Source organism: Rhagoletis pomonella, unplaced genomic scaffold, assembly GCF_013731165.1.
Source record: "Rhagoletis pomonella isolate Grant_MI unplaced genomic scaffold, Rhpom_1.0 Rhpom_scaffold_00005, whole genome shotgun sequence".
Taxonomy (NCBI): domain Eukaryota; kingdom Metazoa; phylum Arthropoda; class Insecta; order Diptera; family Tephritidae; genus Rhagoletis; species Rhagoletis pomonella.
In genome coordinates this window covers 78179151-78201270 of record NW_023458559.1, presented here as the reverse complement: position 1 = coordinate 78201270, position 22120 = coordinate 78179151, and the positions used below count along the sequence as shown (strand labels likewise).

Below are 22120 nucleotides of genomic sequence, written 5' to 3'. Positions count from 1 at the left end.
ATTTTTTTTATTCTTTAATATTTTTGGAAGCTCAATAGCCCATAGGGAGTAACACAAGTGCCAAAAGTGATCGCAAATCGTCGCTACTTGTTACAAGTTGATATAATTTAAGATGAATTTGTACTAGGGTGGTAAAAAAAAAATTTAAATGTTAAGCTCTCACCCGCTACGATTTTTCTAAATAAAATAAAAAAAACTTTGTTTCTCTTCAGGAAGCTTTCAATAATAATACCCCGTTGTTAACTTAACTATTTTCTAATATTAACTATTTTTTATATGACCACTAAAAACCCAAAAAAACGCAATGAGTGGGGGGGCCATACAAAATCGATAGCATTAATAAATTACGTCGAATCACGAAGATCACTAAATTTCTAGAGACTTTGTGTCGTGGAATCCGAATTTGAAAAATTAATTTAAAATTATTATATTTTTTTTTCTCCAGCGTCAGAGATTATATTTTTGGTTTTATTTTAGTTTTTTCCGGGTTAGAAAAACCGATGTAAATTGATTTCACTTTTGATTCGGACTAAGTGACATAAAATCTATAGGGAAACATTTATTTTGTGTGGGGCGTGGGGCCGATTAAATTTGAAAAAAAAATATAGTTGCAAGCTTACAATAATTCACATAGGTAGAGATGAAATTTGATTAGGGTACTAGGTAAGCTTAGGTTTGGTGGAAGTAGCATCATAATTCAAATTCGAGATTGTAGCATACGTAGGCCTGATGGCTCATTTGATCGTAAAACGCTCACTTTCCTCAAACTTAAGGCTGACAGCTAATGTGAAAAGTATTGCTGCAAACGTCGTCGTCTCAGTTTTGCTAGCGGCTGCCATTGGGAAGAAAAGTGCTCGAAATTCTCGATTTAAGGCATCACCCTTTAGCTGTGGCAGCAGTAGGCATTCAATTGAAAACCCTCTCTGCCGACATGTGTCTCCAATATGCAGTGGTCATACATAACATAACTTTTAATATCCAACTTCGGGAAATAAGCCGCAGTTTATAAAATCCTAGCAGTCGCCTAGGTACTCCCGCATCGCGCAAGGTATTTATGGCCGAAACGGGGGTTGCTATCCTTGCCAATTCGCATATGCAAAACGGCAAAGCTTTTATTGCAGGCTGTTTATCTAAGAAAATATCTACCGCCTGCAGATCAAGAGCTGCTTCGTTCATAGCTGCATGCTCCGTCTGACACACGCTACAGTGATAAGGTAAAAGCAAACTTAATTTAAATGAGAGTTACCACGAATATACCTAACTTTGCACACGGTGATTTAGCCTAGAGCCATTGGTGAGCTCGAGTAAGCGTCTATGTCCCTCCTTCTTCCCATTCGTTCCACAAGGGAATCCGTGTATTTAAACCAGTATAAAATATTAAAGTAGAAACGGAGTAGACTAGATGCTTAAGAGTTTTGAGACACATTCCAATCATTCTTGACTGATCCAACGTGGATGTCACTTCGCTTTGCCTGAGTATTTTGTCCAAGTGTTTGACTCTCTCAAAAAGGTTTGTGTAAAACCATAAATGTTGTGGTGAAGGAAGCAGGAAGCAGGAATTGGAAAATTTGGTTTTATTCGTAAAGGCAACCAAAACGGTCGTTGTTGGATTGGCGTTCGTTCAGTCCGCTATCCTTCGGCCAGGCTTCCAAATAGTTAAGGCGTTCTGAATTAGTTCACTTAGTACTTGAATTTGTTTTCCTGCTGAAATTAGTTCCACATTGTCCGCGAAGCTAAGGGTTTACTTCCTGTACTCTGTAATCGGAGTAGCAGATTAAGTTTGTATTTATTGTTACATTCCGTAGGAGCGAGCGGTAGCCCCGGGTAATGGCGTGCCTGTTAGGTAAACCTTTTTGAAAAAAATAGTTATGAAAAGTCACCATCGATCACAGATTTGCTAAAAAACTAATCTGAGTTGAAAAGTCAGAAAATTTAGCGCTCTTGCAGTTTCTTCGAAAACGATAAGTGTTTTCGTTAAAATAGAAGAACGAAAGTTGTACATTGTTTATTTGTCTACAAGAATATATATATGCATATACAACTTTAAAGCAGTCGTATTCTACTTTGACCGGACTACATATATACATATGTGTAATTTCTAGATATACATAAACAAGCCCCACAAAATAAATACAAAAATTAGTAATTTCGTGCAATGAAGAACTTCGTATCTGAAATCGAAAAATAACAAATATTTCTTATATATATATGTGTTTTCTATGCGTCACTTTTTCACAGTCTGATCGTTTACTGGCCAAATATGTGGGTGGTATACTTAAAGAGGCTGCATTTAAATTAAAAAGACTACCAAATCTTAATCAAGCATCAACGGCGATATCCAAGCAGGTTACCGTCATTGGGGATTTACATGGAAAACTAGATGATCTTTTAGTCATTTTCTATAAGGTAAGTTAGAATAAATATTCGGTCTTATGTACACATGTAAATATATGCCACGTTTAATCTGAACCTTTCCTATTTAAATATTTTCAGAATGGTCTTCCTTCAACCGAAAATCCCTACGTCTTCAATGGTGATTTCGTGGATCGCGGCAAGAAGGGACTTGAAGTCTTCTTACTGCTGCTATCCTGCTTTCTTGCCTTTCCTGGTGCTGTGCATTTAAATCGCGGTAATCACGAGGATTCGGTGATGAATGCGCGTTACGGTTTCATACGTGAAGTGCAGCAGAAGTATCGTGTAAGTGTGAACAATCAGGTTGAAATGAAAATACAGTGACACAAACAAGTGTACACGCTTTAATTTTTTTAATATTCACAACGTTTTTATATATAAAAAGATATAAAAAGAAAACGTGAAAGCAGTCACAAAAAAAAATTCTAAAAATCAACGGAATTTTTTAGCCGGTTGAAACTAAATGCAAGTTAGTTATTAGAATATAAGCTCGAAATTTTTATGAAAATTTTTTAGATTTTTTCTTAATTTTATATAACACGTGCACACTTTTTTGAGCCACTGTATTTAAGCACAAAAAAAAAAAAATAAACAAAACGCTTTAACATTTTATTTTTTCTCCACCTCACAGCGCAATGCTGAGAAATTGATGATAATGATTGAAGAAGTCTACCGCTGGCTACCGCTGGGAACCATTGTCAACAATCGGGTGTTGATTGTGCATGGCGGCATCTCCGATACAACTGATTTGGATATGATAAAAAGTATCGACAGAGGAAAGGTGAGGCAAGGAGCTAATATTAAAAAGAAAAACCGGAGAAAGGTGGTAACAGAAAAATCAACCATATGCACGCACATAGTATGCTGGAAAATTAAAAGTGTATATATAAAGTTTACCTGTAAAGACATGCTGATAAAGGACATCATACTTTAGGGAACACAGTATAAAAAACGCAAAGAAAGTCCAACTTATTGATTTTACGTTAATGAAATCCCTAGCGTTTGTCTCGCTGTCAATATTAACAGTAATTTGTTTAACCTCATTAAAAGCTCGTCTTACATAACATACATATAAACATACGCATTACATTTTTACTCTACTGTACCGACTTACTTACATACTTACAGCTCATTGCCATTATTACCATCCTGCTGCTCTAATTATTGCTACTGCCCGATTAATGTTTGTCCCTTTGCCTTTAATTGGTACCTGGCCAGCGCTTAATGAACTCGATGGCATTGTCATGTGAATTACTTGCCTTCAATTAACACAAAGATAAGGTTGACAATGCGTTGAAAGAAAATTGCAAATGGCGCATTGTTAATTTTAAAGTGTTGTAATTTATATACATACATACACACATACCTACGTAGTAACATAGGCAAGTGGGATGTGGAGTGGATTGAAATGTCAGCTAATTAATGCATGAGTCGAAGCCCTTAGGTACTTACAAACATACAAAAAAAATTTACTGACTTGTACAAGTAGAACACATATCGCCTGCATTAGCGGTGAATGAGTACAATGACCTACACTGCGTATGAGTGACATTTTAATGAAAAGCAAGGGTCTTGTTAATTCTGCTGGCGTGCAAACATACACATACCCTGTGGGGAAAATCGCTAGTTCTGAACTGTTGCGCTGCTAGTACATTTAGACCCAGTACTGGTTCGCGAGAAATCTCTTTTGCATGCAAACAACTGGCGAATTTAACATGACGATGTCCTAGAAAGTGTCAATTGCCTCCCTTTTTCGATAGTTCCGAACCAGTTCTAAAATCGACAGACAAATGAAAAAATTATCATGATTTTTCAATATTTTTGGTTCTTCCGTGTGTGCGATTTTAAATTATTTTCAAAGAAATGTGTTTTCAATTTGAAATTTAATTTGTTTTAATTTTTGTAAGAAACATACCTTTGGCTGTAGCTAAGTTTGCAGAGGTGCTTGCTGTTATTGGTTGGAATCTGTTAAAAGATGTTAACACACATTTTTGTTATTATCGGACTGGTTGGACTGGAAATTTGATTCACTAATCCGCGGTTTCCCTGCACGGTATGTACATACATACAGAAAATCCACATGCAATAAACGCAGGTTTTGTGATTGCAATGCATGCGAATTCTGTGGGTTAAAAAGTTCAGAAATTAAAATTTAAAAACAAGAATTTTTTCAATCATTAATCAACAGCGGTAGTCGGTTCGAAAATTTAAGGTGTATGTCACGCTTGGGAATGAAAAGAAAATAAGTTACACAAATATTAAGAAATGCCAGCTATATAAAAACATAGAATGCTGGTATAGCGGTAGCTATCTTCTGGCGATGGGTTCTCCGCATTCCTCACGGATATTCTCATTGAGAGCTTCAACAGTCTGAGGTTTTTTTTATATAGACTCGTAACTTCAAGAAACTCCTCAAAAAACGAAGTGTGCGCTGATGCTTTTCGAAAAAATAAGGGCCGATCACGCCTCCAGCATGAACAGCGCACTATGCAGTAACGTTGAGCGGGAGTTATGGCACGTCGTGGGTTTCACGCAGATTTTCGATGCCCCATATACAATAATTCTGCTTATTCACATTTTCACAGAGATGTAAATGAGCCTCGTTGCTTATTTATGATTTTCGATGAAAACGTTGTTTTGTCGTTGTCGAGACGCTGGATGGTGGAGTGCGGTTTACGCAGACTTGGCGGCCTGTGGCTGACAGCTGTTGCTTTGTCTGCACTTTGTAAGAGAACATCTTCAAGCCTTTCACTAAATTTCTCTTCAAAGATCACTGATTCATGCCCAATTTCGTGTCATGCCGGCTGGCCGATTACTCGTTCTTTATAGCCAACAAAAACGGCGCGTCTGACTCGCAACAGTTGAGTCAGTAAGGGCCAAATTCACAGTGCGTAGTTAACTCAGAAGCGGCAGTTAACTACAGAGTTTCAGTACAAAAATCTGTAGTTAGCTGCTGATTCTGAGTTAACTACGTACTGTGAACTTGGCCCTAAGATCCATTTCGGTGTAACTAACCCATATTTATTTATGAGGCAGGGATGAGAACGAAAACACTTAGTTATCTAAATTTATCTGCATTTTCTTTTAAATTTTAAAGTGTAACCAAAAGTTACCAATAGCCAACTGGAACCATTAAAAAAGTTTCTAAAATTCCACGAATACTTTTTAATATTTTGCATTTATTATTATTTTAAAAGTAGCTATGTCTTATCTACCGTTGCAACGTAAAACCCTTGTGCAGCAGTCTTTTCCACTGCAGTTTACTACATTGCGTGGACTGCCGCATTTCCGCCATTTACATTGAAATTGAATAAAAACTGAGAAAAGTTAACTAGCTTTTGCATGCAAACATTTAATAAGGAAATAAAAGAAGCAAATAAACTGAACTCCACTTAAATGCTAACAAAGTAATGCGGCACGAACATGCCAGTGGATAAGTGCTTAAAAAGTCAGGTCAATAGAGTTGCAATTACGTAAGTGGAGGACAATTTATAAAGAAAAGTGGTGTGCACTATCACATGTATGTATGTATGTATGTACGTATTTATATTGATAAGCTGTGGTACGGGAAAGTAATCTAAACCACATTTAAATTGCATTGTCACGATTTTGTAAGGCTCCACCCAAAGAAGAAAAAGTAGTTTTAAAGGATTTTTATATATAGCGGTTCGACGAAGATCCTTTTCATAGATGTTTGTTGGCTATAGCTATTTTGGAGGAAAAGATGCCAAAGCGACACAACATAGTATATGTAAATGAAATTTCAAACTCAATGGCTGTTATGCCGAATTTCGACTAGGCGTTGAAATTACTAAAAATTGGTGCCATTTAAAAAATGCCATGTGGAAATGAACTTAATAAAAAATTTTTTTAACGTAACGACACGATTATTTTTTAATGCCCAACTTTGTCATTACAAATTTTTGCCATTTAATGCCTAGTGGAAATCTAGCATTATGTTCAAAAATTAATCAAAATTAATTTGCGCTTCTAAACACAATGCAACGATTGAATGACGTGTAACAACTTTTAGGGAATTGAGATTACTGTAACCCTCTCTCTACGCAAACACTTACTACATATATGTGTATCTACGTACCTATTTCATATTCATTAACTGGCGCTTGTTTTCTTCATACTCGTCACTTGATTAGTCAAAGATTAACTTTGTTTATTTCTTTCTTCCACATACATTGCACGTTGCCGCCTGCATTTCGTACCACATCCGTTTCACATTTTTTCCGGCATGGCCTTACGCATGCCTCTCGCATTTACTCGTCTACTGTATTTGGTCTACGTGTGGATGCGCTGCGATGTTTACCGGCGCACAGTATGTCTCTATTTTGCGGCCACCCATCGAGATGGCGGGCGAGGATGGCGTCGATAAAATTGAATGGAAACAGGTAAGTGTGAATTGCTTTGATCAGAAAATGACATTTTGCGATAAAATGGAATGGAGTTTGAGTAGAAATGAGAAAAAAAAAACTGTGGGGATTAAAAACAAAATTTATTTATGCGAGACAATCGATGAAGCAACCAGTTATTAAGTTGTTTGAAAAGATAGCAGCTCTCTTCAAGAAATATCCGCTAATTCACACAATAAGCTCGATATGCCATGCTTGTATGCCATGTTAAGAAGGCTGATCTCGTAGTAGTTGGGTGGAGGGTCGTTATCTTTGTCGATTGGGCAGAGAAAACTTAGATTTCAGTCGTCAAGCATGTGTGGATCCGTAAAAATTTTTCACAAGCTCAGCTGACAGGTCGTCGTCTCCAGCAATTTAGCACAATGCCTCCACCACGGAGGCTCCGACTCTGGACTAGGGTTCATCTTATCTACTGGTTTTAATTTAGCAGGTTTCGGAAGTGCCCCTTCATAATCTTACATGAAGTTACGACGCCGAATTTTCCTTTTCTTTGCTTATCCTTGGAAAATGATAACTTTGTCTTGATTAAATTAAAGGTTATCTATTATTTTTTAAGACGTCCACCAAAATATTTCGGAAAAATATTAAGATTTAAGTGAGCTGGACCGATTTGAAAATACCTCCAAAAATGAATAATTATGAATAAAAATAGTTTTTTAAAGATTTTTTTTGAAAAAATCCCCTCAAATGACAAAACGGTTTAAGCTTAAAATATTTGCATAAAAATATTTAAAAAAACGAAAAAAAGATTTTTAACAGAATCGTAATGATGAGATTTTTGATGCTATTTTTTACTTTTTTCAAAGATTGGTATAGAAAAAACTTGAATAGCTGAACCCAAACTCTTCCGATTTAGACTTAAGAGGTGTCATTAGAAAGGTATTTTCTCACCCTTTTTATTTCTTTGCTAATAAACTCATTCAAAGGATGGAAGAGAAAGGTAGGATGAACGAACGTCATTCAAAGTTGAATTAAGATGTGTTGGTATTCGAAAAACAAGATGGGACACGAATGACATTTTTTTGGCCAGAAATAAAAACAGTGTGAAAATACCTTTCTACTGAGATCCCATAAGTCTAAATCAGAAAGTGTTTGGCCCAGTTATTGAAGTTTTTCGTAAACCAATCTTTGAAAAAAGTAAAAAAACAGCATCAAAAATCTCATTCTTGCGATTCCGTTGAAAAGATTTTCAAATATTTCTATTCAGATTTTTTAAGCTTAATCTAATTTCTCATCTGAGGGGAATTTTTTCAAAAAGTTCTTTAAGAAACTATTTTTATTCATAAAAAACTTCATTTTTGGAGGCATTTTCAAATCGGTCCAGCTCGCTTAAATCTTAATATTTTTCCGAAATATTTTGGTGGACTTCTTAAAATATAATAAATTTTGTAATCCCGGCGGAAAAACCGCAACTTTTTTTGGTGATGCAGTCTAATGTACATATGTATGCATTAGATACTTTAATAGGTATGAAAGTAAGTAAATAACAACCATCACACCAAAGCATTGCTGGCCCTCTGCGTTCATTTTGAGTAATGTTATTTTAACAGCAAACCGAAAGTGGAACAAAATTTTAAAATAAAATTTGTACACTCAGAAGTACGCTAAATTATTTTTATATATTTGTGTGTGTTGTAAACTTTAATTGTATTACCCAATTATGTAAGCGTAGCTATGTGCTTTCCAAGATATCCCTTTAACTAACTGCAGTGAAAGTGCACACAAAATGCGCCAAAGCATAAGCTAGTGAGTGAGCTCTCTCCGCGCTTCAGAGAGAAGTGCAACATATTAAGTTGCTATACAGCGTTGTTACGTGCTACTTTCTGCCACATGAAATTAGTCACGATTTCCTTTAATGCCAGTCAAAGCTTCGTGCAAGTAAGCGAAACGTGTTACTTAAATGCAAGTGCAGTTTGTACATGCCTGCGAGTATGCATGCAAGGATGTACGTACATATGTATGTATGTTTATGCGAACCACCTAACGGCATGCTGCAGCCACTTGCATTTAGCTGCCTATGACACATGCTTGCGGGTTTTTTCATCTCCATGATTCTTTCAATTTTCCGTTAGGCGATTTCATTTGGGTTCAATATAACGCGACATACATACCTAGTTACCGTGTTAGCGTTTCTTCTTGCCTTCAGCAAGCTATTCCGAAAATCAGTATGATATCCATGATTTCATACGTAACGAATAGCTTTTCCGATAGAGAGAATATATCTTCACTCTTCTTACAAGTATTAGAATACTCAGAGGCGTTTCAGTAAACATTATCAGCAGAACTTGATAGGAGGTCTCACAGAGTGTAGAATAAAAGAGTACTCCCTTTGACATGTGGTCGGAGCGATAAAAGGGACCACATAAAAAAACCTCACTTGGACCAATTTTAAGAGCAATAAACTAGATATTTCGATTTCTTAATCCATTATTACTCGCTTGGGAGCAAAATGGTTAAAGATAAAATATGTACTACACGTTTTGACCTTATTTCGGTCTAACGAGACAGATTTCTTGCGTTTTTACTCTATTAGGGAATTCAGAGTACGTCGTAAAGTCTTAAAGTGGGAAAAATTTTCGACGTAAAATAACGACTAAAATCTTTTTAGGAATATGTAAGTACACTAAAATGTTTTTTCACACGCACAGTCGTGCAAAAAGGTTGCCGTGGACAAGCGCCTAAATATGAAGTGATTTCAAGTTTTTTAAATGAAATTTCTGGTCGATCTGTCCACGCCGTTTTTTTTAATCCCTACTTTTTTTTATTTACTTGCTTGCACTTTTTTGAAAATTACTTGTAATTTGTCTCAGATGTCTGGAATTATTTAAAAAATTATTCATATATTTTTTACAGGGTAAAGTTGAGTTAGAAAACGTATTTAATTTGTTACCTATGCTAATATACACTCTAGAGCAAAAGTGAGTACTTGGTGGTTTTTGTTAAATATTTCCAAGGGTTGTAAAGCATCTTTTTGGTATTTTCTATTAAAAATATAGGTCATGTTTTATACAAAACCTTAGTATATGGTCAAACCTTAAATTTTTATACAGAGCTTAGAAAATTTGTGTATTTGCAGTAATCTATAGCCCATAGAATTTAATCTAATGAAGTGTAAGTTTCAAACGGGAAACAATCGAGTTGAATTTTAATAATTTTTTTTCTGACGGCTTTTTTTACAGATTTTTCCCAAGTAAAAGTGAATTTCATATGGACGAAAATGCGCAAGGCCGTTTGCAAAAAAAATTAAAAAATCAACGCCATATTTTATAAATTGCACTTGTTGTATAAAATACCCGGAAAAAGCCATAAAAAACAAAAAAAAATTCATCCGGTTGAGAATTGCCTCTCAACAGACTAAAAGTGTATGGGTAAAAAACTACGCAACGTACTTTCTAAAAATTCGCATTAAACAGTTGAAAATTTCATAAGAAAATTTGTTGATTTTTCTGAACTCTGTATAAAAACTGAAAGTTCGATTTATATGGTTTTGGTTAAACCAATTGTTTATAAAAAAATAACAAACAAATTTAAACTTAACAATATTTAACAAAAACCACCATGTGCTCACTTTTGCTCTATAGTGTATAGTTGGAATGCGGGTTTTTCTGTTCGCAAAACTCGAGATCAGCTGTACCGTATTTTTTGAAATGTTGGACACCTACTCTAGACCCCCCAAGGATTATAATAGGACAAAAATAATTTCGTTATTTAAAGGGATGTGGCAGCTCTACACAAACTGAACTTTTCATGCTTAAACAAGCTCAATTAAACCCATAACAATATCGATAAACATATCGGAAAATATAACGATTGCAAAATCGATTAATTTGTCGATAATTGTATCGATAAAAAGATCGATTATCATACCGATAACAATATCGATTTTCAGCTTCATCTTTTTCTTCATATTTATATTTATTTTTTCATATTCCCTTTCACCTTTGCCTTAAAGTGTTTAAAATTACCTTAATCTTCATTTTTGCTTTGATCCTTACGCATATTTGTATTTGTTTTTATTTTTATAATCGCATTTATCTGAATCTTATTCTTAGCACATTTTTGTTAAATTAATAAAAAAATTTTATTTAATAATTAATTTAAGAAGAACTTGTTTCCATTGGAACCATTTCCTGTGCATCATTTCCGTTGAATTTGCCAATTACTTTCAACCAACCAACCACCGCTAAAGAAGTTTCACTTAAAAAATTTCAAATTTTGCAATGCAAATGTCAGATTTAATCAAATGACATTAGTTTTGCGAAATCTAAGGCTTTATTTAGTGACCCTCGTATTTGTTATATATGTATCAAGTATGTGTGAGTATACACGAATTTCTCCTTGCAACCAATACAAGCAAGCGCATACGCGATCTGCATTAAGAACGGGTAATTTATCCGCAAAACACTTGCATTTTGCGCTCATAAAACTTTATGGTTTCACGTGGAAAAATATGAGCAGCACACACACACACACAAATACACGCGCGAGCTCCTTACCAACTGCAGCTAGTGAACGACAGTAATAAAATAAATAGTGCTGCAACTTACCGCTGTGTAGCTGAATACCTGCCACACGTTTTCAGCAGCAAATAATCAAATAAAATATGCCATAAATGTTTGCATAAATTTGTCTTAAATAGAAGCGAAAAGTAAAAGGAAAAAATACATATAAAAAAAAATTCCATATGGTCAATTGCCATGGTTGGTTGTCTTTTCTGATATGCAGTGTTGCATTTTAATTGGATATTATTATAGCTAGTATTGTACGTGACAACACTGTGGACACTCTGATTGGAATCACATCCGTTGCAGTTGTAGTGACCAGCACCGCAGGGACTGACAGCGGCAGCCATTATCAAAATAGTATTACTGTAGTATAGTCGTTTAACAAATTGGAAATGCAAATTGAAATGCATATAAATGTATGCAAATTAATTGTCCTCCAGGTCAGCGCCAGAGTTCAAGGTGGTGTGGTGCTGAGCAACAGGTGTGACTGATTGATTGATTGCCGCAATGTGTGAGATGTACTGTGCTTGCAGTTGAATATATTTTACGGTCATTCGTTTTCATTCTATTGCACTGTGTATGTATGTATGTATGTGTAGTAGGTTGCATGAATGCAGGTGTCCGTACTACAGGGCGCATGAGTAATGTGCTGCCAAGTCTTTGGGGATAATCGGACTTCCAAGATTTTTTATTTGACAAATTTGCTTAAAAGTATTTGCTTTTAATAAAAAAAATTATTAACAAAGCAAGTTTCAGCACTAGAAAGTATTACAATAATAAATATGGAAGAGTTCAAATTGTGTAGCAATGTGTCAAAAACATATCTTTTCCAAAAATGCAAATTTTATTGCAGATTCCGGTAAAATACCCATCCAGGAGAAATTTTGGTTCGGGAAATGTTTTTCTTACAGCGTTAAACACACAGAAATAGGCGTGGCCATGTTAGGACTAAGGTTAACAAAATTAAGCATTTATTTGTCGATTTCGGCAGAATAACGCTGGCAGAATCTTTTAGAAATGGGCGTGGCAATTTTGGGACCAAAGTAAAAAAAAACTTTGATTTTATTGTGGATTTCGGCAGAATATCTATTCAACGACCACGTGTAAACCGCAATTTCCGCATTTTGTTTTCTATAATAAACAAAAACAATTTTAGGACTCGACAAGGTGTTCCGAAGTGCACTAAAAACAAATTTTTTTCATGGAGATTTTAAACTTTGCTCCATATTACCCACAGTGTTTGTAACCTTTGCTTGGACTATGCGGCTTTTAAAACCCGGTTTTGATATGTTTTCAAAACGAACAGCAAATAAAAAATCGGCTGCGTTTTTGAGGTCAGCAAGAGGTTTGGAAAATCGCAGTTTTTAATTATTTCACGGTTTTTGAACCATGCAAGAAGTTACTAAGAAAGTAGCGTTAAATAAGTAAACATACCCCTGTTATAGCAGAAAGATGCCCTTTCAAATGAGCCCGTTTTGAATATGTACAACAATATTGTCCGTTTCTCAAGTACCTTTAATTTAAAGCTCACTTTATATTTACTGGTTGCTTTAAAATATATAGCGATGCCTAAAGTAAAGCATTTCTATTATCGATTTTTGACGTATTTATGTTTTTTGGTTGTAAACCATACCAAACATACATGTACCCTTTAAATATAATGTAAGCTTTCAAGTTAAAGGTTACTTCAGAAAATGGTCCTTAGTCTGCTTTTGAAATACTTTGTTACGCCGCGTTGTCCGCAAATGCCAAACATCCGCTATAAGTCACTAGTAAATTGTGTCAACGGCATTCGCGGAAACCCTTAACCCTTCTGTAGTGTTTGGAATTCACCCCTCAAGAACAGAATTCCACGTATACACATATCCATACACACATACATACATACATGTGTATGTGTGCATGCATTTTGAAAAAGCAACTGAAAACTAGGCACAAGAATTGGTTTCCGTAACGGAAATGCAGTTATAGGTGCTATAAATCGCTTGAAAATGTGTTATAACTAGCGAAGGGGTAGTAGGAAGACACGAAAGAGTTGTATATTTGTAAAATTGAGGTCTTGCGGTTTCGTGTTGTTACATAAAGTGAGCCAAGATAGTGTTCCGTTAGGAGACTTATGCATGTACATACCAGGGTTGTTGCGAATATTCACATTCCTGATTTTTTTCCTTATTTATTATGATTTTGTGGACTAATATCCAAAAAAAACTACTTGGATAAAAACTTGTATCACAAAACTGTCCCTTTTCTTTTCCTATTTAAAGTCAAAGAGAAAGCTCCTTCTATAAGGATTTCCAGTAGAAATGTTCAACTTCTAGGTGTAAAGAAAATCGAATTTTGAAAACAGAATTTTGTTCGTAATTTTCATTCCTGGAAAATAGCAAAATTAACTACGAAAACTGAAATCTCCAAAAATCCTGATGTGTTACAGGTTCTCCAAATTCTGAAATAGCCAAAGGAATGAGAATAAAGAGTTATTTTGAAACAGATTTAGAAAAACATGTGACATCTGGTTTGGCTTGAAAGCGGTGGTTAAACAACGATCTTGCCATGATGCTAGATTCTTCAAGTGAAGATGAAAATCAGGAGGATACAAACGAAATTTTCAGCCCCTATGAAATTCTCAAAAAGGAATTCTTAACCCGCAAAAAATAAATTAATATAACTGAAAGTCCGCGCAACTGGTGCAGCGTCAATTGAAAAGAATTTAAAATATTGTCAAGTTTCACAAGCAGATATTTGTCGGCTCGAACGATCAGTAATTTAGTGGCACGGGTTTAAAAAGGCAGCCACATTACTTTTTATTAAATATAACGTTTTAATTTTTAAATTCAATTACTAACCTTTCCATTTTTTATTTACCTCAATCGCCCAATTTACTTACCTAAATTATTTCTTAAAAATAAATACTTGACATCCGCATTCGCATCCGCGGATGTCTGGAATTCCAAATTCGCAACATCCCTAGTACAAACATATGTGAGACATTATTTTTCATATCGGACACCACAGTTTCGATTGGCTGCACATTTTTTTTTTATGGGTTCTGTACATGAAGTAGGAAATGAACTTCGTATATAATTAGACTATTCATTAATTTTCCCACAAAAATAATTAGCTCATGGACAGAGATAACGCCTTTGTAACAAAAGTCGCAATTATCCCAGAAACTATCTAGTGATCGCAGAGAATTTGCAGCAAATTAAATTTCTTGTAATAAGAGCAACTTATTTATAGTTTTTTCCAATAAATGTTACATAAATTACATAAAATTTGAGAATTTTTGCTAAACTTGCAATTATCTCCGAAACTCTTAGTCCTACATTATTTGGCATATGGACCTTTTTTGTACAGAATTTACGATCGAACTAAGAAAAGAATTTTTTTTTAACATTTTGAACTTTGATTTCTTTTAGTGCATAATAAACCAAATATTTAGTATTAACAATAAAAATTGTAAAAAGTCGGATTTAAGCACACCCTAATAAACAGCTATTTCGCAAGTTTCAAATGAATTTCGTAGTGTGTTAAACAACAGTTATTGTGTTGACGCGATCCTGCGAACGCCGCCATCTTAACATGTTGACTCATTTATACCCTAAAGTGACAGGTTTTGCTAACTGTGTCGACGCATAACAAAGCCACGTAAAAGGAAAGCCAAATGCAGCACAGCAAAGCCAGCGGTCAGCGGACTAGGCCGCTAGCGAAGGCCAGACAAAAGTAACAATGCAAAAGCGAAACAACGCCTAAGCAATGATGTCAGGGTGCAGTTATGTTGCACATACATATGTATATGTAGTATATACATACGAGGTATGTAGGTGCAAATGTAGGCAGCAAGAAAACCACAAACCACAAATGCACCAAAAACGTAAATATGTAAGTGAGTACTTTGTCTGCTCTCTCATTTTCGTTTGTATACATATGCACCTTAGGGTGGTTCACAAACAGTGAAGTCGATATTGTCATTCTCTCGCCCCCTAGGATTGTTCTATATGGAAAAAAGTATACCCCCATTTTTTTATTTTGAAATCAAAACATATTTAGAGGTTGCTCAAAGCGCTCAAAGTTTTCCATGTATTTTTATATGGGGGAAAAAAAAAACTTTTCGTAGAATTCTTGAAAATCAATATTTTTTGATCGGAAAACTCTGGTTCTCTTCAGGAGTCTTTCAATAATAATACCCAATTATTACTAACGCTTTTTTATTGGTCCCCTTTTGCAGTTTTCGGGGTTTTTGGCGGACCTATAAATTATAGTTGCGATTAAAAAATGGTTAAATAAATAATTGGGTATTATTACTGGGAATATTCTGCAGATAAACAGAGTTTTCCGATAGAAAAATTTTGATTTTTAAGAATTCTATACCATTTCTACGAAAAGTTGTTTTTCCCCATATAAAATACATGGAAAACTTTGGGCGCTTTGAGCGACCTCTAAGTATTTTTTGATTTCAAAATAAAAACTAAGGGTATATTTTTTTTTTGGTATAGAACGATCCTAGGGGGTGAGAGCATAAAAATTCCGACTTTACTTTTTCCACATGCATTTTTGCACCACCCTAATGCACATACATACATGCATATACAAATATGTACATATGTAAGTGCAGATTTGGCCTACAACCCGTTACGGTGGAAATGGCAGCACACTTCACGCCTTAAGGCATCGGAGTCGGGCTATATGTTTACGCTACGTACATACATACAAACGAATACATACGTGTAGACTCTCAAGTCCTATTGTAGCCTACTGCAGCACACCACACACGTGACAGACGTCAGAGGCGTACGCTCATTTTTGATGGCAGTGTCATGCAACAATTCAACATGCTGAGGCTTTAGCTGCCACAAAACAAGACAAAATGAAGAACAAATTTTTAAAAGAGAAAAAAAAAATTCGCTAGCAAATAAGAGTGCATGAGGGTTCACATGAACGGGAAGGATATGCGTGGCAGCAGGAAATATCTATGTACCTGCGTAGCTGCACAAATTATTCGCATCCAACTCATGCAAGCTCTTTGTCATTTACCAAAATGGAAGAGCAACAGTAATGAAAGCATTGCTAAAATGCGAAAGCGTTGGTGCGGCAAGCTCATTGCACGGTTGCATGATTACGAGTATATAGCAGAGCTGTTGCGTGTCTGTGCAACTCATGCCACACGAATATGCCACTTTATTAACACAAATTTAAAGTGTGCAATTTTTATGGGCGACGTATATGCATGCATACATACTTATGTAGATACTTACTAGTAGATACCTGTGTCAGTTGATTTGAAAATGTTTGCTGATGCACCTTCCGTTTGGAGATCAAAATTATAAAATTATGTTGATAACGTTGGTGGAATGAGGTATTTTTCATGGAGTTTTTAGAGCTTCATCTTTTTTATGTACATATTTCTGTTAAGTTCTCCTAATATCTTAAAGCATGCATTGCCATTTTTCACCACTCGAAATAGATCTTTCTCTATGAACTTAAAAAGATGCTAGTCGTTAACATTATTTTTTAGAAGAAAACGCTATATTCAAAATACGAGTATGTAGAAACTAAAATTGTTTGACTTTGGCACATTAAAGAAAATTATATGGATTTTCAATTTGCAAAAAACAATTACGAATCGTGACCTTACACCTCCTCCCCTCCCCAATTTACTACCGCATAGTGTGAAGATTGTCCCCGTTACCTTCGTTATAGATTCTAGATCCTGACCCTCTCTCAGTTTTGGAACCAGCAGTAACTATTCAACAATCTGTAAGTCTGGGCTCAGCATGGGTCTTAAGGCAGCACTCCACTTCAAGGAACGCAAGATTCTAGCCGTTAGACTGACAGGTACGAAATGACTTACCAAGCACCAAAACAAAGATTACATATTGATCACTTTTTTCTTTACCCTCTGCGCCAGCGTGGGACGAATCTAATTTACGAATGAAATTGATCATAAGCTTATAACTAATCTGAGCATTTTTTCGTCGAAATGGACCTCCTTTGTTAATATATGGTTCGTTTTTAGGCTTTTAAAGCAAATCCTTTAATTCTCATTTTTCCCGTTAAATTTTTGTAAATCACGTATTTTTGGGACAAATTATGCACTTGTCCCGTATGGCTGGGGAAAAAATAATCTGGCAACACTAATTTCCTAGTTTGACGCGTACACTTGTGGCACGTAAAATAGTACCAAATACATACATACATACATACATATGTAGTTTTATCACTATAACCTTCTGTATGTAAGTTGACATGCCCTTAAACTGGATATGCTAAAGCCCTATGGCCTGAAGGTAGCACTACACGTAACTGCTAAAGGAATTCCCTTAAGTATCCACAATTTCCTCGTTTGCCTTACGCTTCTGAGTGCGGCGCACAATGCAAATGTTGAGTTGTGCAATTTATGTCAATGTATCGCAAAATGTGCAAATGTGTTAATCCACTTGGGAATATTTAACTACTGGTTCGAGTTTCAGAAACGCAGCCTACTAAATCATACATATGTACAGTTATATGTATGTATGTACAAACTTACAAATACCCCATTTATTTGAATATATATTTGCTTCTTTTAAGTGTGTATAATTATAAACAGTTTCTGTTGTTGCATTCGTAGCAGTCACACCAAATACCTCTATGTTAGTCGAGTAGTTGGCAGCAGTGTCATAAAATACAATTTTTTATTTTTGCAACTGCAAAGAAAATGTGGCACAGAAGTAGAAAAAAGTGACTCTTCTGTATTTCATTATGTACATCGGGAATGCTCTGTATTTTTTACAAATGTAAACATTTAGACGATTTTCTAGTAAGTTAGACTAAGTTTAAACAGGCACTTAACTGGCAATTAAGAAGCTTTTTACCAATTTAAGCCTTTATCGTTAGCCAGTTTATCATACAAAAATTCAAACTATTAAATGCCAATTAATAATTCTTTAATTAATGGAACTTCTATTGAACAATTTTAACAAATTGTTTTTCGTGATTTGTATAAAGAAAAATATTTGTGCATTCGCAGGATTGCGATACGATTTGCACCAAACTTTGGGCAAATGCCGAATCGTGTGAGACTGCCTTTAGGCTAATATTCAGGCTTTGCAGCATCAATTTCAGCAGCTAAGAAGTGGTTTACTAAATTTCGTAGTAGTCTTAACAGAAAAAGTGACGTCGAATGTATAGGTCCTTTGGAAGAGGTCCTCACCCGGAATTTTTCGATAAGATCCAGCAGTGGTGTTGAACAATTGGAGGTTAAACTTGGTAGGTTCATCACCTGTTATACATATAAAAGCTATCTGAGTGTGAACATTTAAAGGGAGATTTAACGATGTTGAACCGCCACACAGAGCTCAGAATGGCCATGTCGTATGCGAAAAATTAAAAGGACTGTTTATCCTGCTACAATATTCCGACCATTGTGGTCGAGATTTTCCTTTGCAATAGGCGGTTGTTGAACTCCTATAATGGCACTCTTATTGTCGTATGTTATACTGGATCTCGTCCTTCAGATTACGGAGATGCCTTCTGACGCGCAAATGAATTTACACGCCATCTACGAGAATTTCCAGCTGCAGTTTAATCTCTTTCGTCCAGGTTATAAATATGGTTGCCGATGATTTCGTCGGGTAGAAGTTTAGGCTCCATTCGGTGTAGAAGTGAGCAGCGTATGAGATCATGAAAACTCCCTCTGGCAGCTAGCTGAGCGTCGATATGTAAGAATCTTACACAAACGCGGAATGAAAACCAACTTTTGGGACCAACTGTTTAATTGTGACGATTACCGTCCACTCCGATAATTCGCAGTCCGGTAGCGTAGTGCCCTCATGGTTACCTCACTTTACGAAAGCCTTAATGCTCCGTTCAGAAGCTGTGGGAATGACAGGAGTAATAAGTCCTTAGGCGCCTCGCCTTTTTTGTTGCCCCGGTTTGATTCCACAATTCAGGAATAACGAATATGGTAGGTCCATTTTTTGCATTTACGTTGGGGCTAATGACTTTGAAAGTTTTTTCCTTTCCGATGGCTACTTGGCATGCGATGACGAAGGCAAGATATGCACTAAATTTAAACAGTTTGTGCAGCTTTCTGATCACTCGACGCTTGGCCTTATCCAGCTTGGGTCGCTCCGACTGATACGAGGCGCGATCACCGAATAAAATTTTCACTCGGTCATCGCTTCAATTTCGACGAGACCCAATCTTTGAATGAGATTTTCACTCTGCCATAGAACATCGTCGCATTGTGACTTGTCAAAGATGGTCACGCTCGATCGCTAGTGTAGTCACGCTAGCTGGCACACCTGATTGCCTGTTCATGTGTCCGGGAAATAAAATTCCTCCGCGATAAATTGACAGACTCGAATGCCAATGACCGTAGAGCGTATCAAATGTCACCCACCACCATTATTTTTCACCTCTGAATAGCGCACCTATAATATCAGGGTGTTATCCTGACTATCTACGATCCCTGCGGCCGACGCCTGCAGCGATAAGATGATACTGTACGGTGTAGTGTCTAATGATGTTACTCTGGAGTCCATTGCTGTAGAGTTCCAGTTGTTCAACTTCTGTCTGCTTTGCTGTTGAGTAGTCCCAAGGTAGATTTAGCTTCATCAGCGGAGTATCCTTTTAAAGAAATTTAATATGTGTTATTGCGCAGCTGCCCAAGTTGCTTAACCATGCAATATGATTGCCCGAAATATTACCGTAAGTAAAAATTACAAAATTGTTTTTATGAAAAAAGCTAGTTTCCCGTAAACTAAGGAATATACATAAGTACATATCATCTTCGTTGCGACACTAAACTTGAATTAAAATTTGTAGAAAATTCTTTGAATAGGACTGCTTTCAAGCATTTAATCAATTTGAGCAGATTTTGATGAATCTGTGCTGCAAACAAGAGGGCCACAAATTTGCGCACAAAAAGCATAAATCGTCGTATAATTACAGCCTGTTAAGCCGGCGACTGAGGCGACGAGCTATGTACTTAAATTATTGCGCGTTAAGAAAAAGACTAAAAATGATTAAAAGCAAAGCGAAAGAACATTTCTGAAGAAATAAATTGTTGTTGCGTATACCTATTAAAATAATTTTCTTAGAAACACATTTTTTTTTAGTACACCCATAGAAAGAATAAAAGTCGCGCCTCCAGTAAGTCGCGTCGGCGCCAAAATAATAAATGAGCGCAAATTAGGAAACAGCGGCAATGAGAAAAGATTGAAATCTGTACGAGTATGTCCAACGTGTGCGCTAACTGGTTTCAAAGAGAATTTTCCTTTCAAAGGAGTACATTTATTGTTTCTAATTGTAGGCATTAAGCGAAGACAGCTGTCTACGTTGAAAAGTACATAAGTACATAAGTAATTAAGAGCAAAGCGAAAACATAAAATCTACTTAAAAGAGCTCAAAAGTAAAAGGAAGAAGACTTAGAAGTATTCTGAATGTTGTAAATTGTCAAACAATTTGGTCAAATTTCATTTGATTTGAATACGCATTAAAGCTTTTTTTCAGTATTTGCAATTAATGTATTTTTCATTGTGCTGTACAGCAAAAGAATAAACTAATTTCGCTAGGCATAAATCGTAGGCAGATTTCTTTAGGGATGCAGTTGTATAGATATACTTTCGATCTGCTGAACAGAGATGAGCTGGTTTAATTTGCAGCAGTCTAATAGACAGGTTCAAGAAGACAATTGAAGGGAGTACTATTTTTTTATTTGAATTTAATATGAAAACTGTTGAAACCGGCAGCAAGAGGCTTCTTAGGTTATCCAAGTGACAAATGTTAATGGTGGCGAAGATATAAGCAGCCCTATTCTGTCCAGGAGTTCAAGTAATGAAATTTCGGATAGCGCCTGAATTGATTTCCTGAGCCGACTAGGCACATATGTATATCTACATACATATGTACATACAGTGACTCAAACAATGACCACGTGTTGATTTCCCTCATATATTCGTAATGTTTTCGAATTTTTAGAACATTTTTGGGTATGCAGTTTTAGAGCCAATATAATTAAGGCTAAAAAATCGCGTTGATTTTTGAGAATTTTTTTTCGGTGACGGATTTTTGCACTTTTTTCATATAAGTATGAATTTCTTATGCAATAAAACGCGGGAGACCGTCAGCAACAAAATTTCAAAATATCAACGCAAGTTTTTGTAAATTGCGCTTGTTATATTAAAAAAAAACCAAAAAAGTAGCCTCCAAAAATTTTCTAAAAAATCAGAAGAAAAAGTTGACATATTGATTAAAATTTTTTGAAATTTTCCTAAATTTTGTATAAAGTTTGAAACTGTGATTTACACTGTTTTGGTTAAAGTTTAGACGATATTTTTATATAAAAATAACAAATAAAATTTAGCTGGAAAAATATTACGACTATGTACAAAAAAAACAACACGTGGTCATTTGTTTGAGTCACTGTATGTACATTAGAGAGGTTCCAACTTTTTTTTCGAAATAGCATTTGGGACAGCTTCCGAAATTTTTCCTCCCGCCGAAAAAGGTGCTGGTACCAAACCTTACGTTTCTAAGTATAAATTTAGAGGGTGCTCATGATGCTCATATTTAGCTCTAGAAGTATTGTGCACATATATTAATCAAACAATTGGTTAAGTACCTTAGAAACATTTCAAATTTAAATTATCTAAAAAAATCGCTTTTTATAAAAATCACCCAGTTTTACAGCGTTCCAGTAGCACATTTCAAGGTCATTGAGCACCCTATATTGGTTGCAGTAGAAAACTAAAAGTTGGAATAGATATTACAAATATCAAAAGGAAAAAGTTAAAGGTG

At 35.5% G+C, this 22120-nt stretch overlaps 2 protein-coding genes across 2 annotated transcripts in view; both read left to right on the top strand.

The window, feature by feature from the left end:
* The first annotated feature begins 2155 nt into the window (after positions 1-2155).
* Positions 2156-9529, top strand: LOC118740229 (serine/threonine-protein phosphatase rdgC-like). Its single transcript, XM_036471726.1, has 6 exons — positions 2156-2167; positions 2239-2406; positions 2494-2697; positions 3044-3193; positions 6744-6815; positions 9485-9529. Exons 1-6 carry the CDS (start codon positions 2156-2158, stop codon positions 9527-9529), a joined length of 651 nt encoding a protein of 216 aa, XP_036327619.1.
* Positions 9530-20008: 10479 nt separating this feature from the next.
* Positions 20009-22120, top strand: part of LOC118740228 (serine/threonine-protein phosphatase rdgC-like) — a 45183-nt gene continuing 43071 nt past the window's right edge. The window contains exon 1 of the mRNA XM_036471725.1: positions 20009-20029. Coding sequence (XP_036327618.1) covers positions 20009-20029 — 21 coding nt within the window. The remainder of the gene's footprint in view (positions 20030-22120) is intronic.

Coding starts and splice junctions, on each gene's coding strand:
- LOC118740229 (XM_036471726.1), top strand. Junction 2,698..3,043: donor AAGTGCAGCAGAAGTATCGT/GTAAGTGTGAAC, acceptor TCCACCTCACAG/CGCAATGCTGAGAAATTGAT. Junction 3,194..6,743: donor AAAGTATCGACAGAGGAAAG/GTGAGGCAAGGA, acceptor ACCGGCGCACAG/TATGTCTCTATTTTGCGGCC.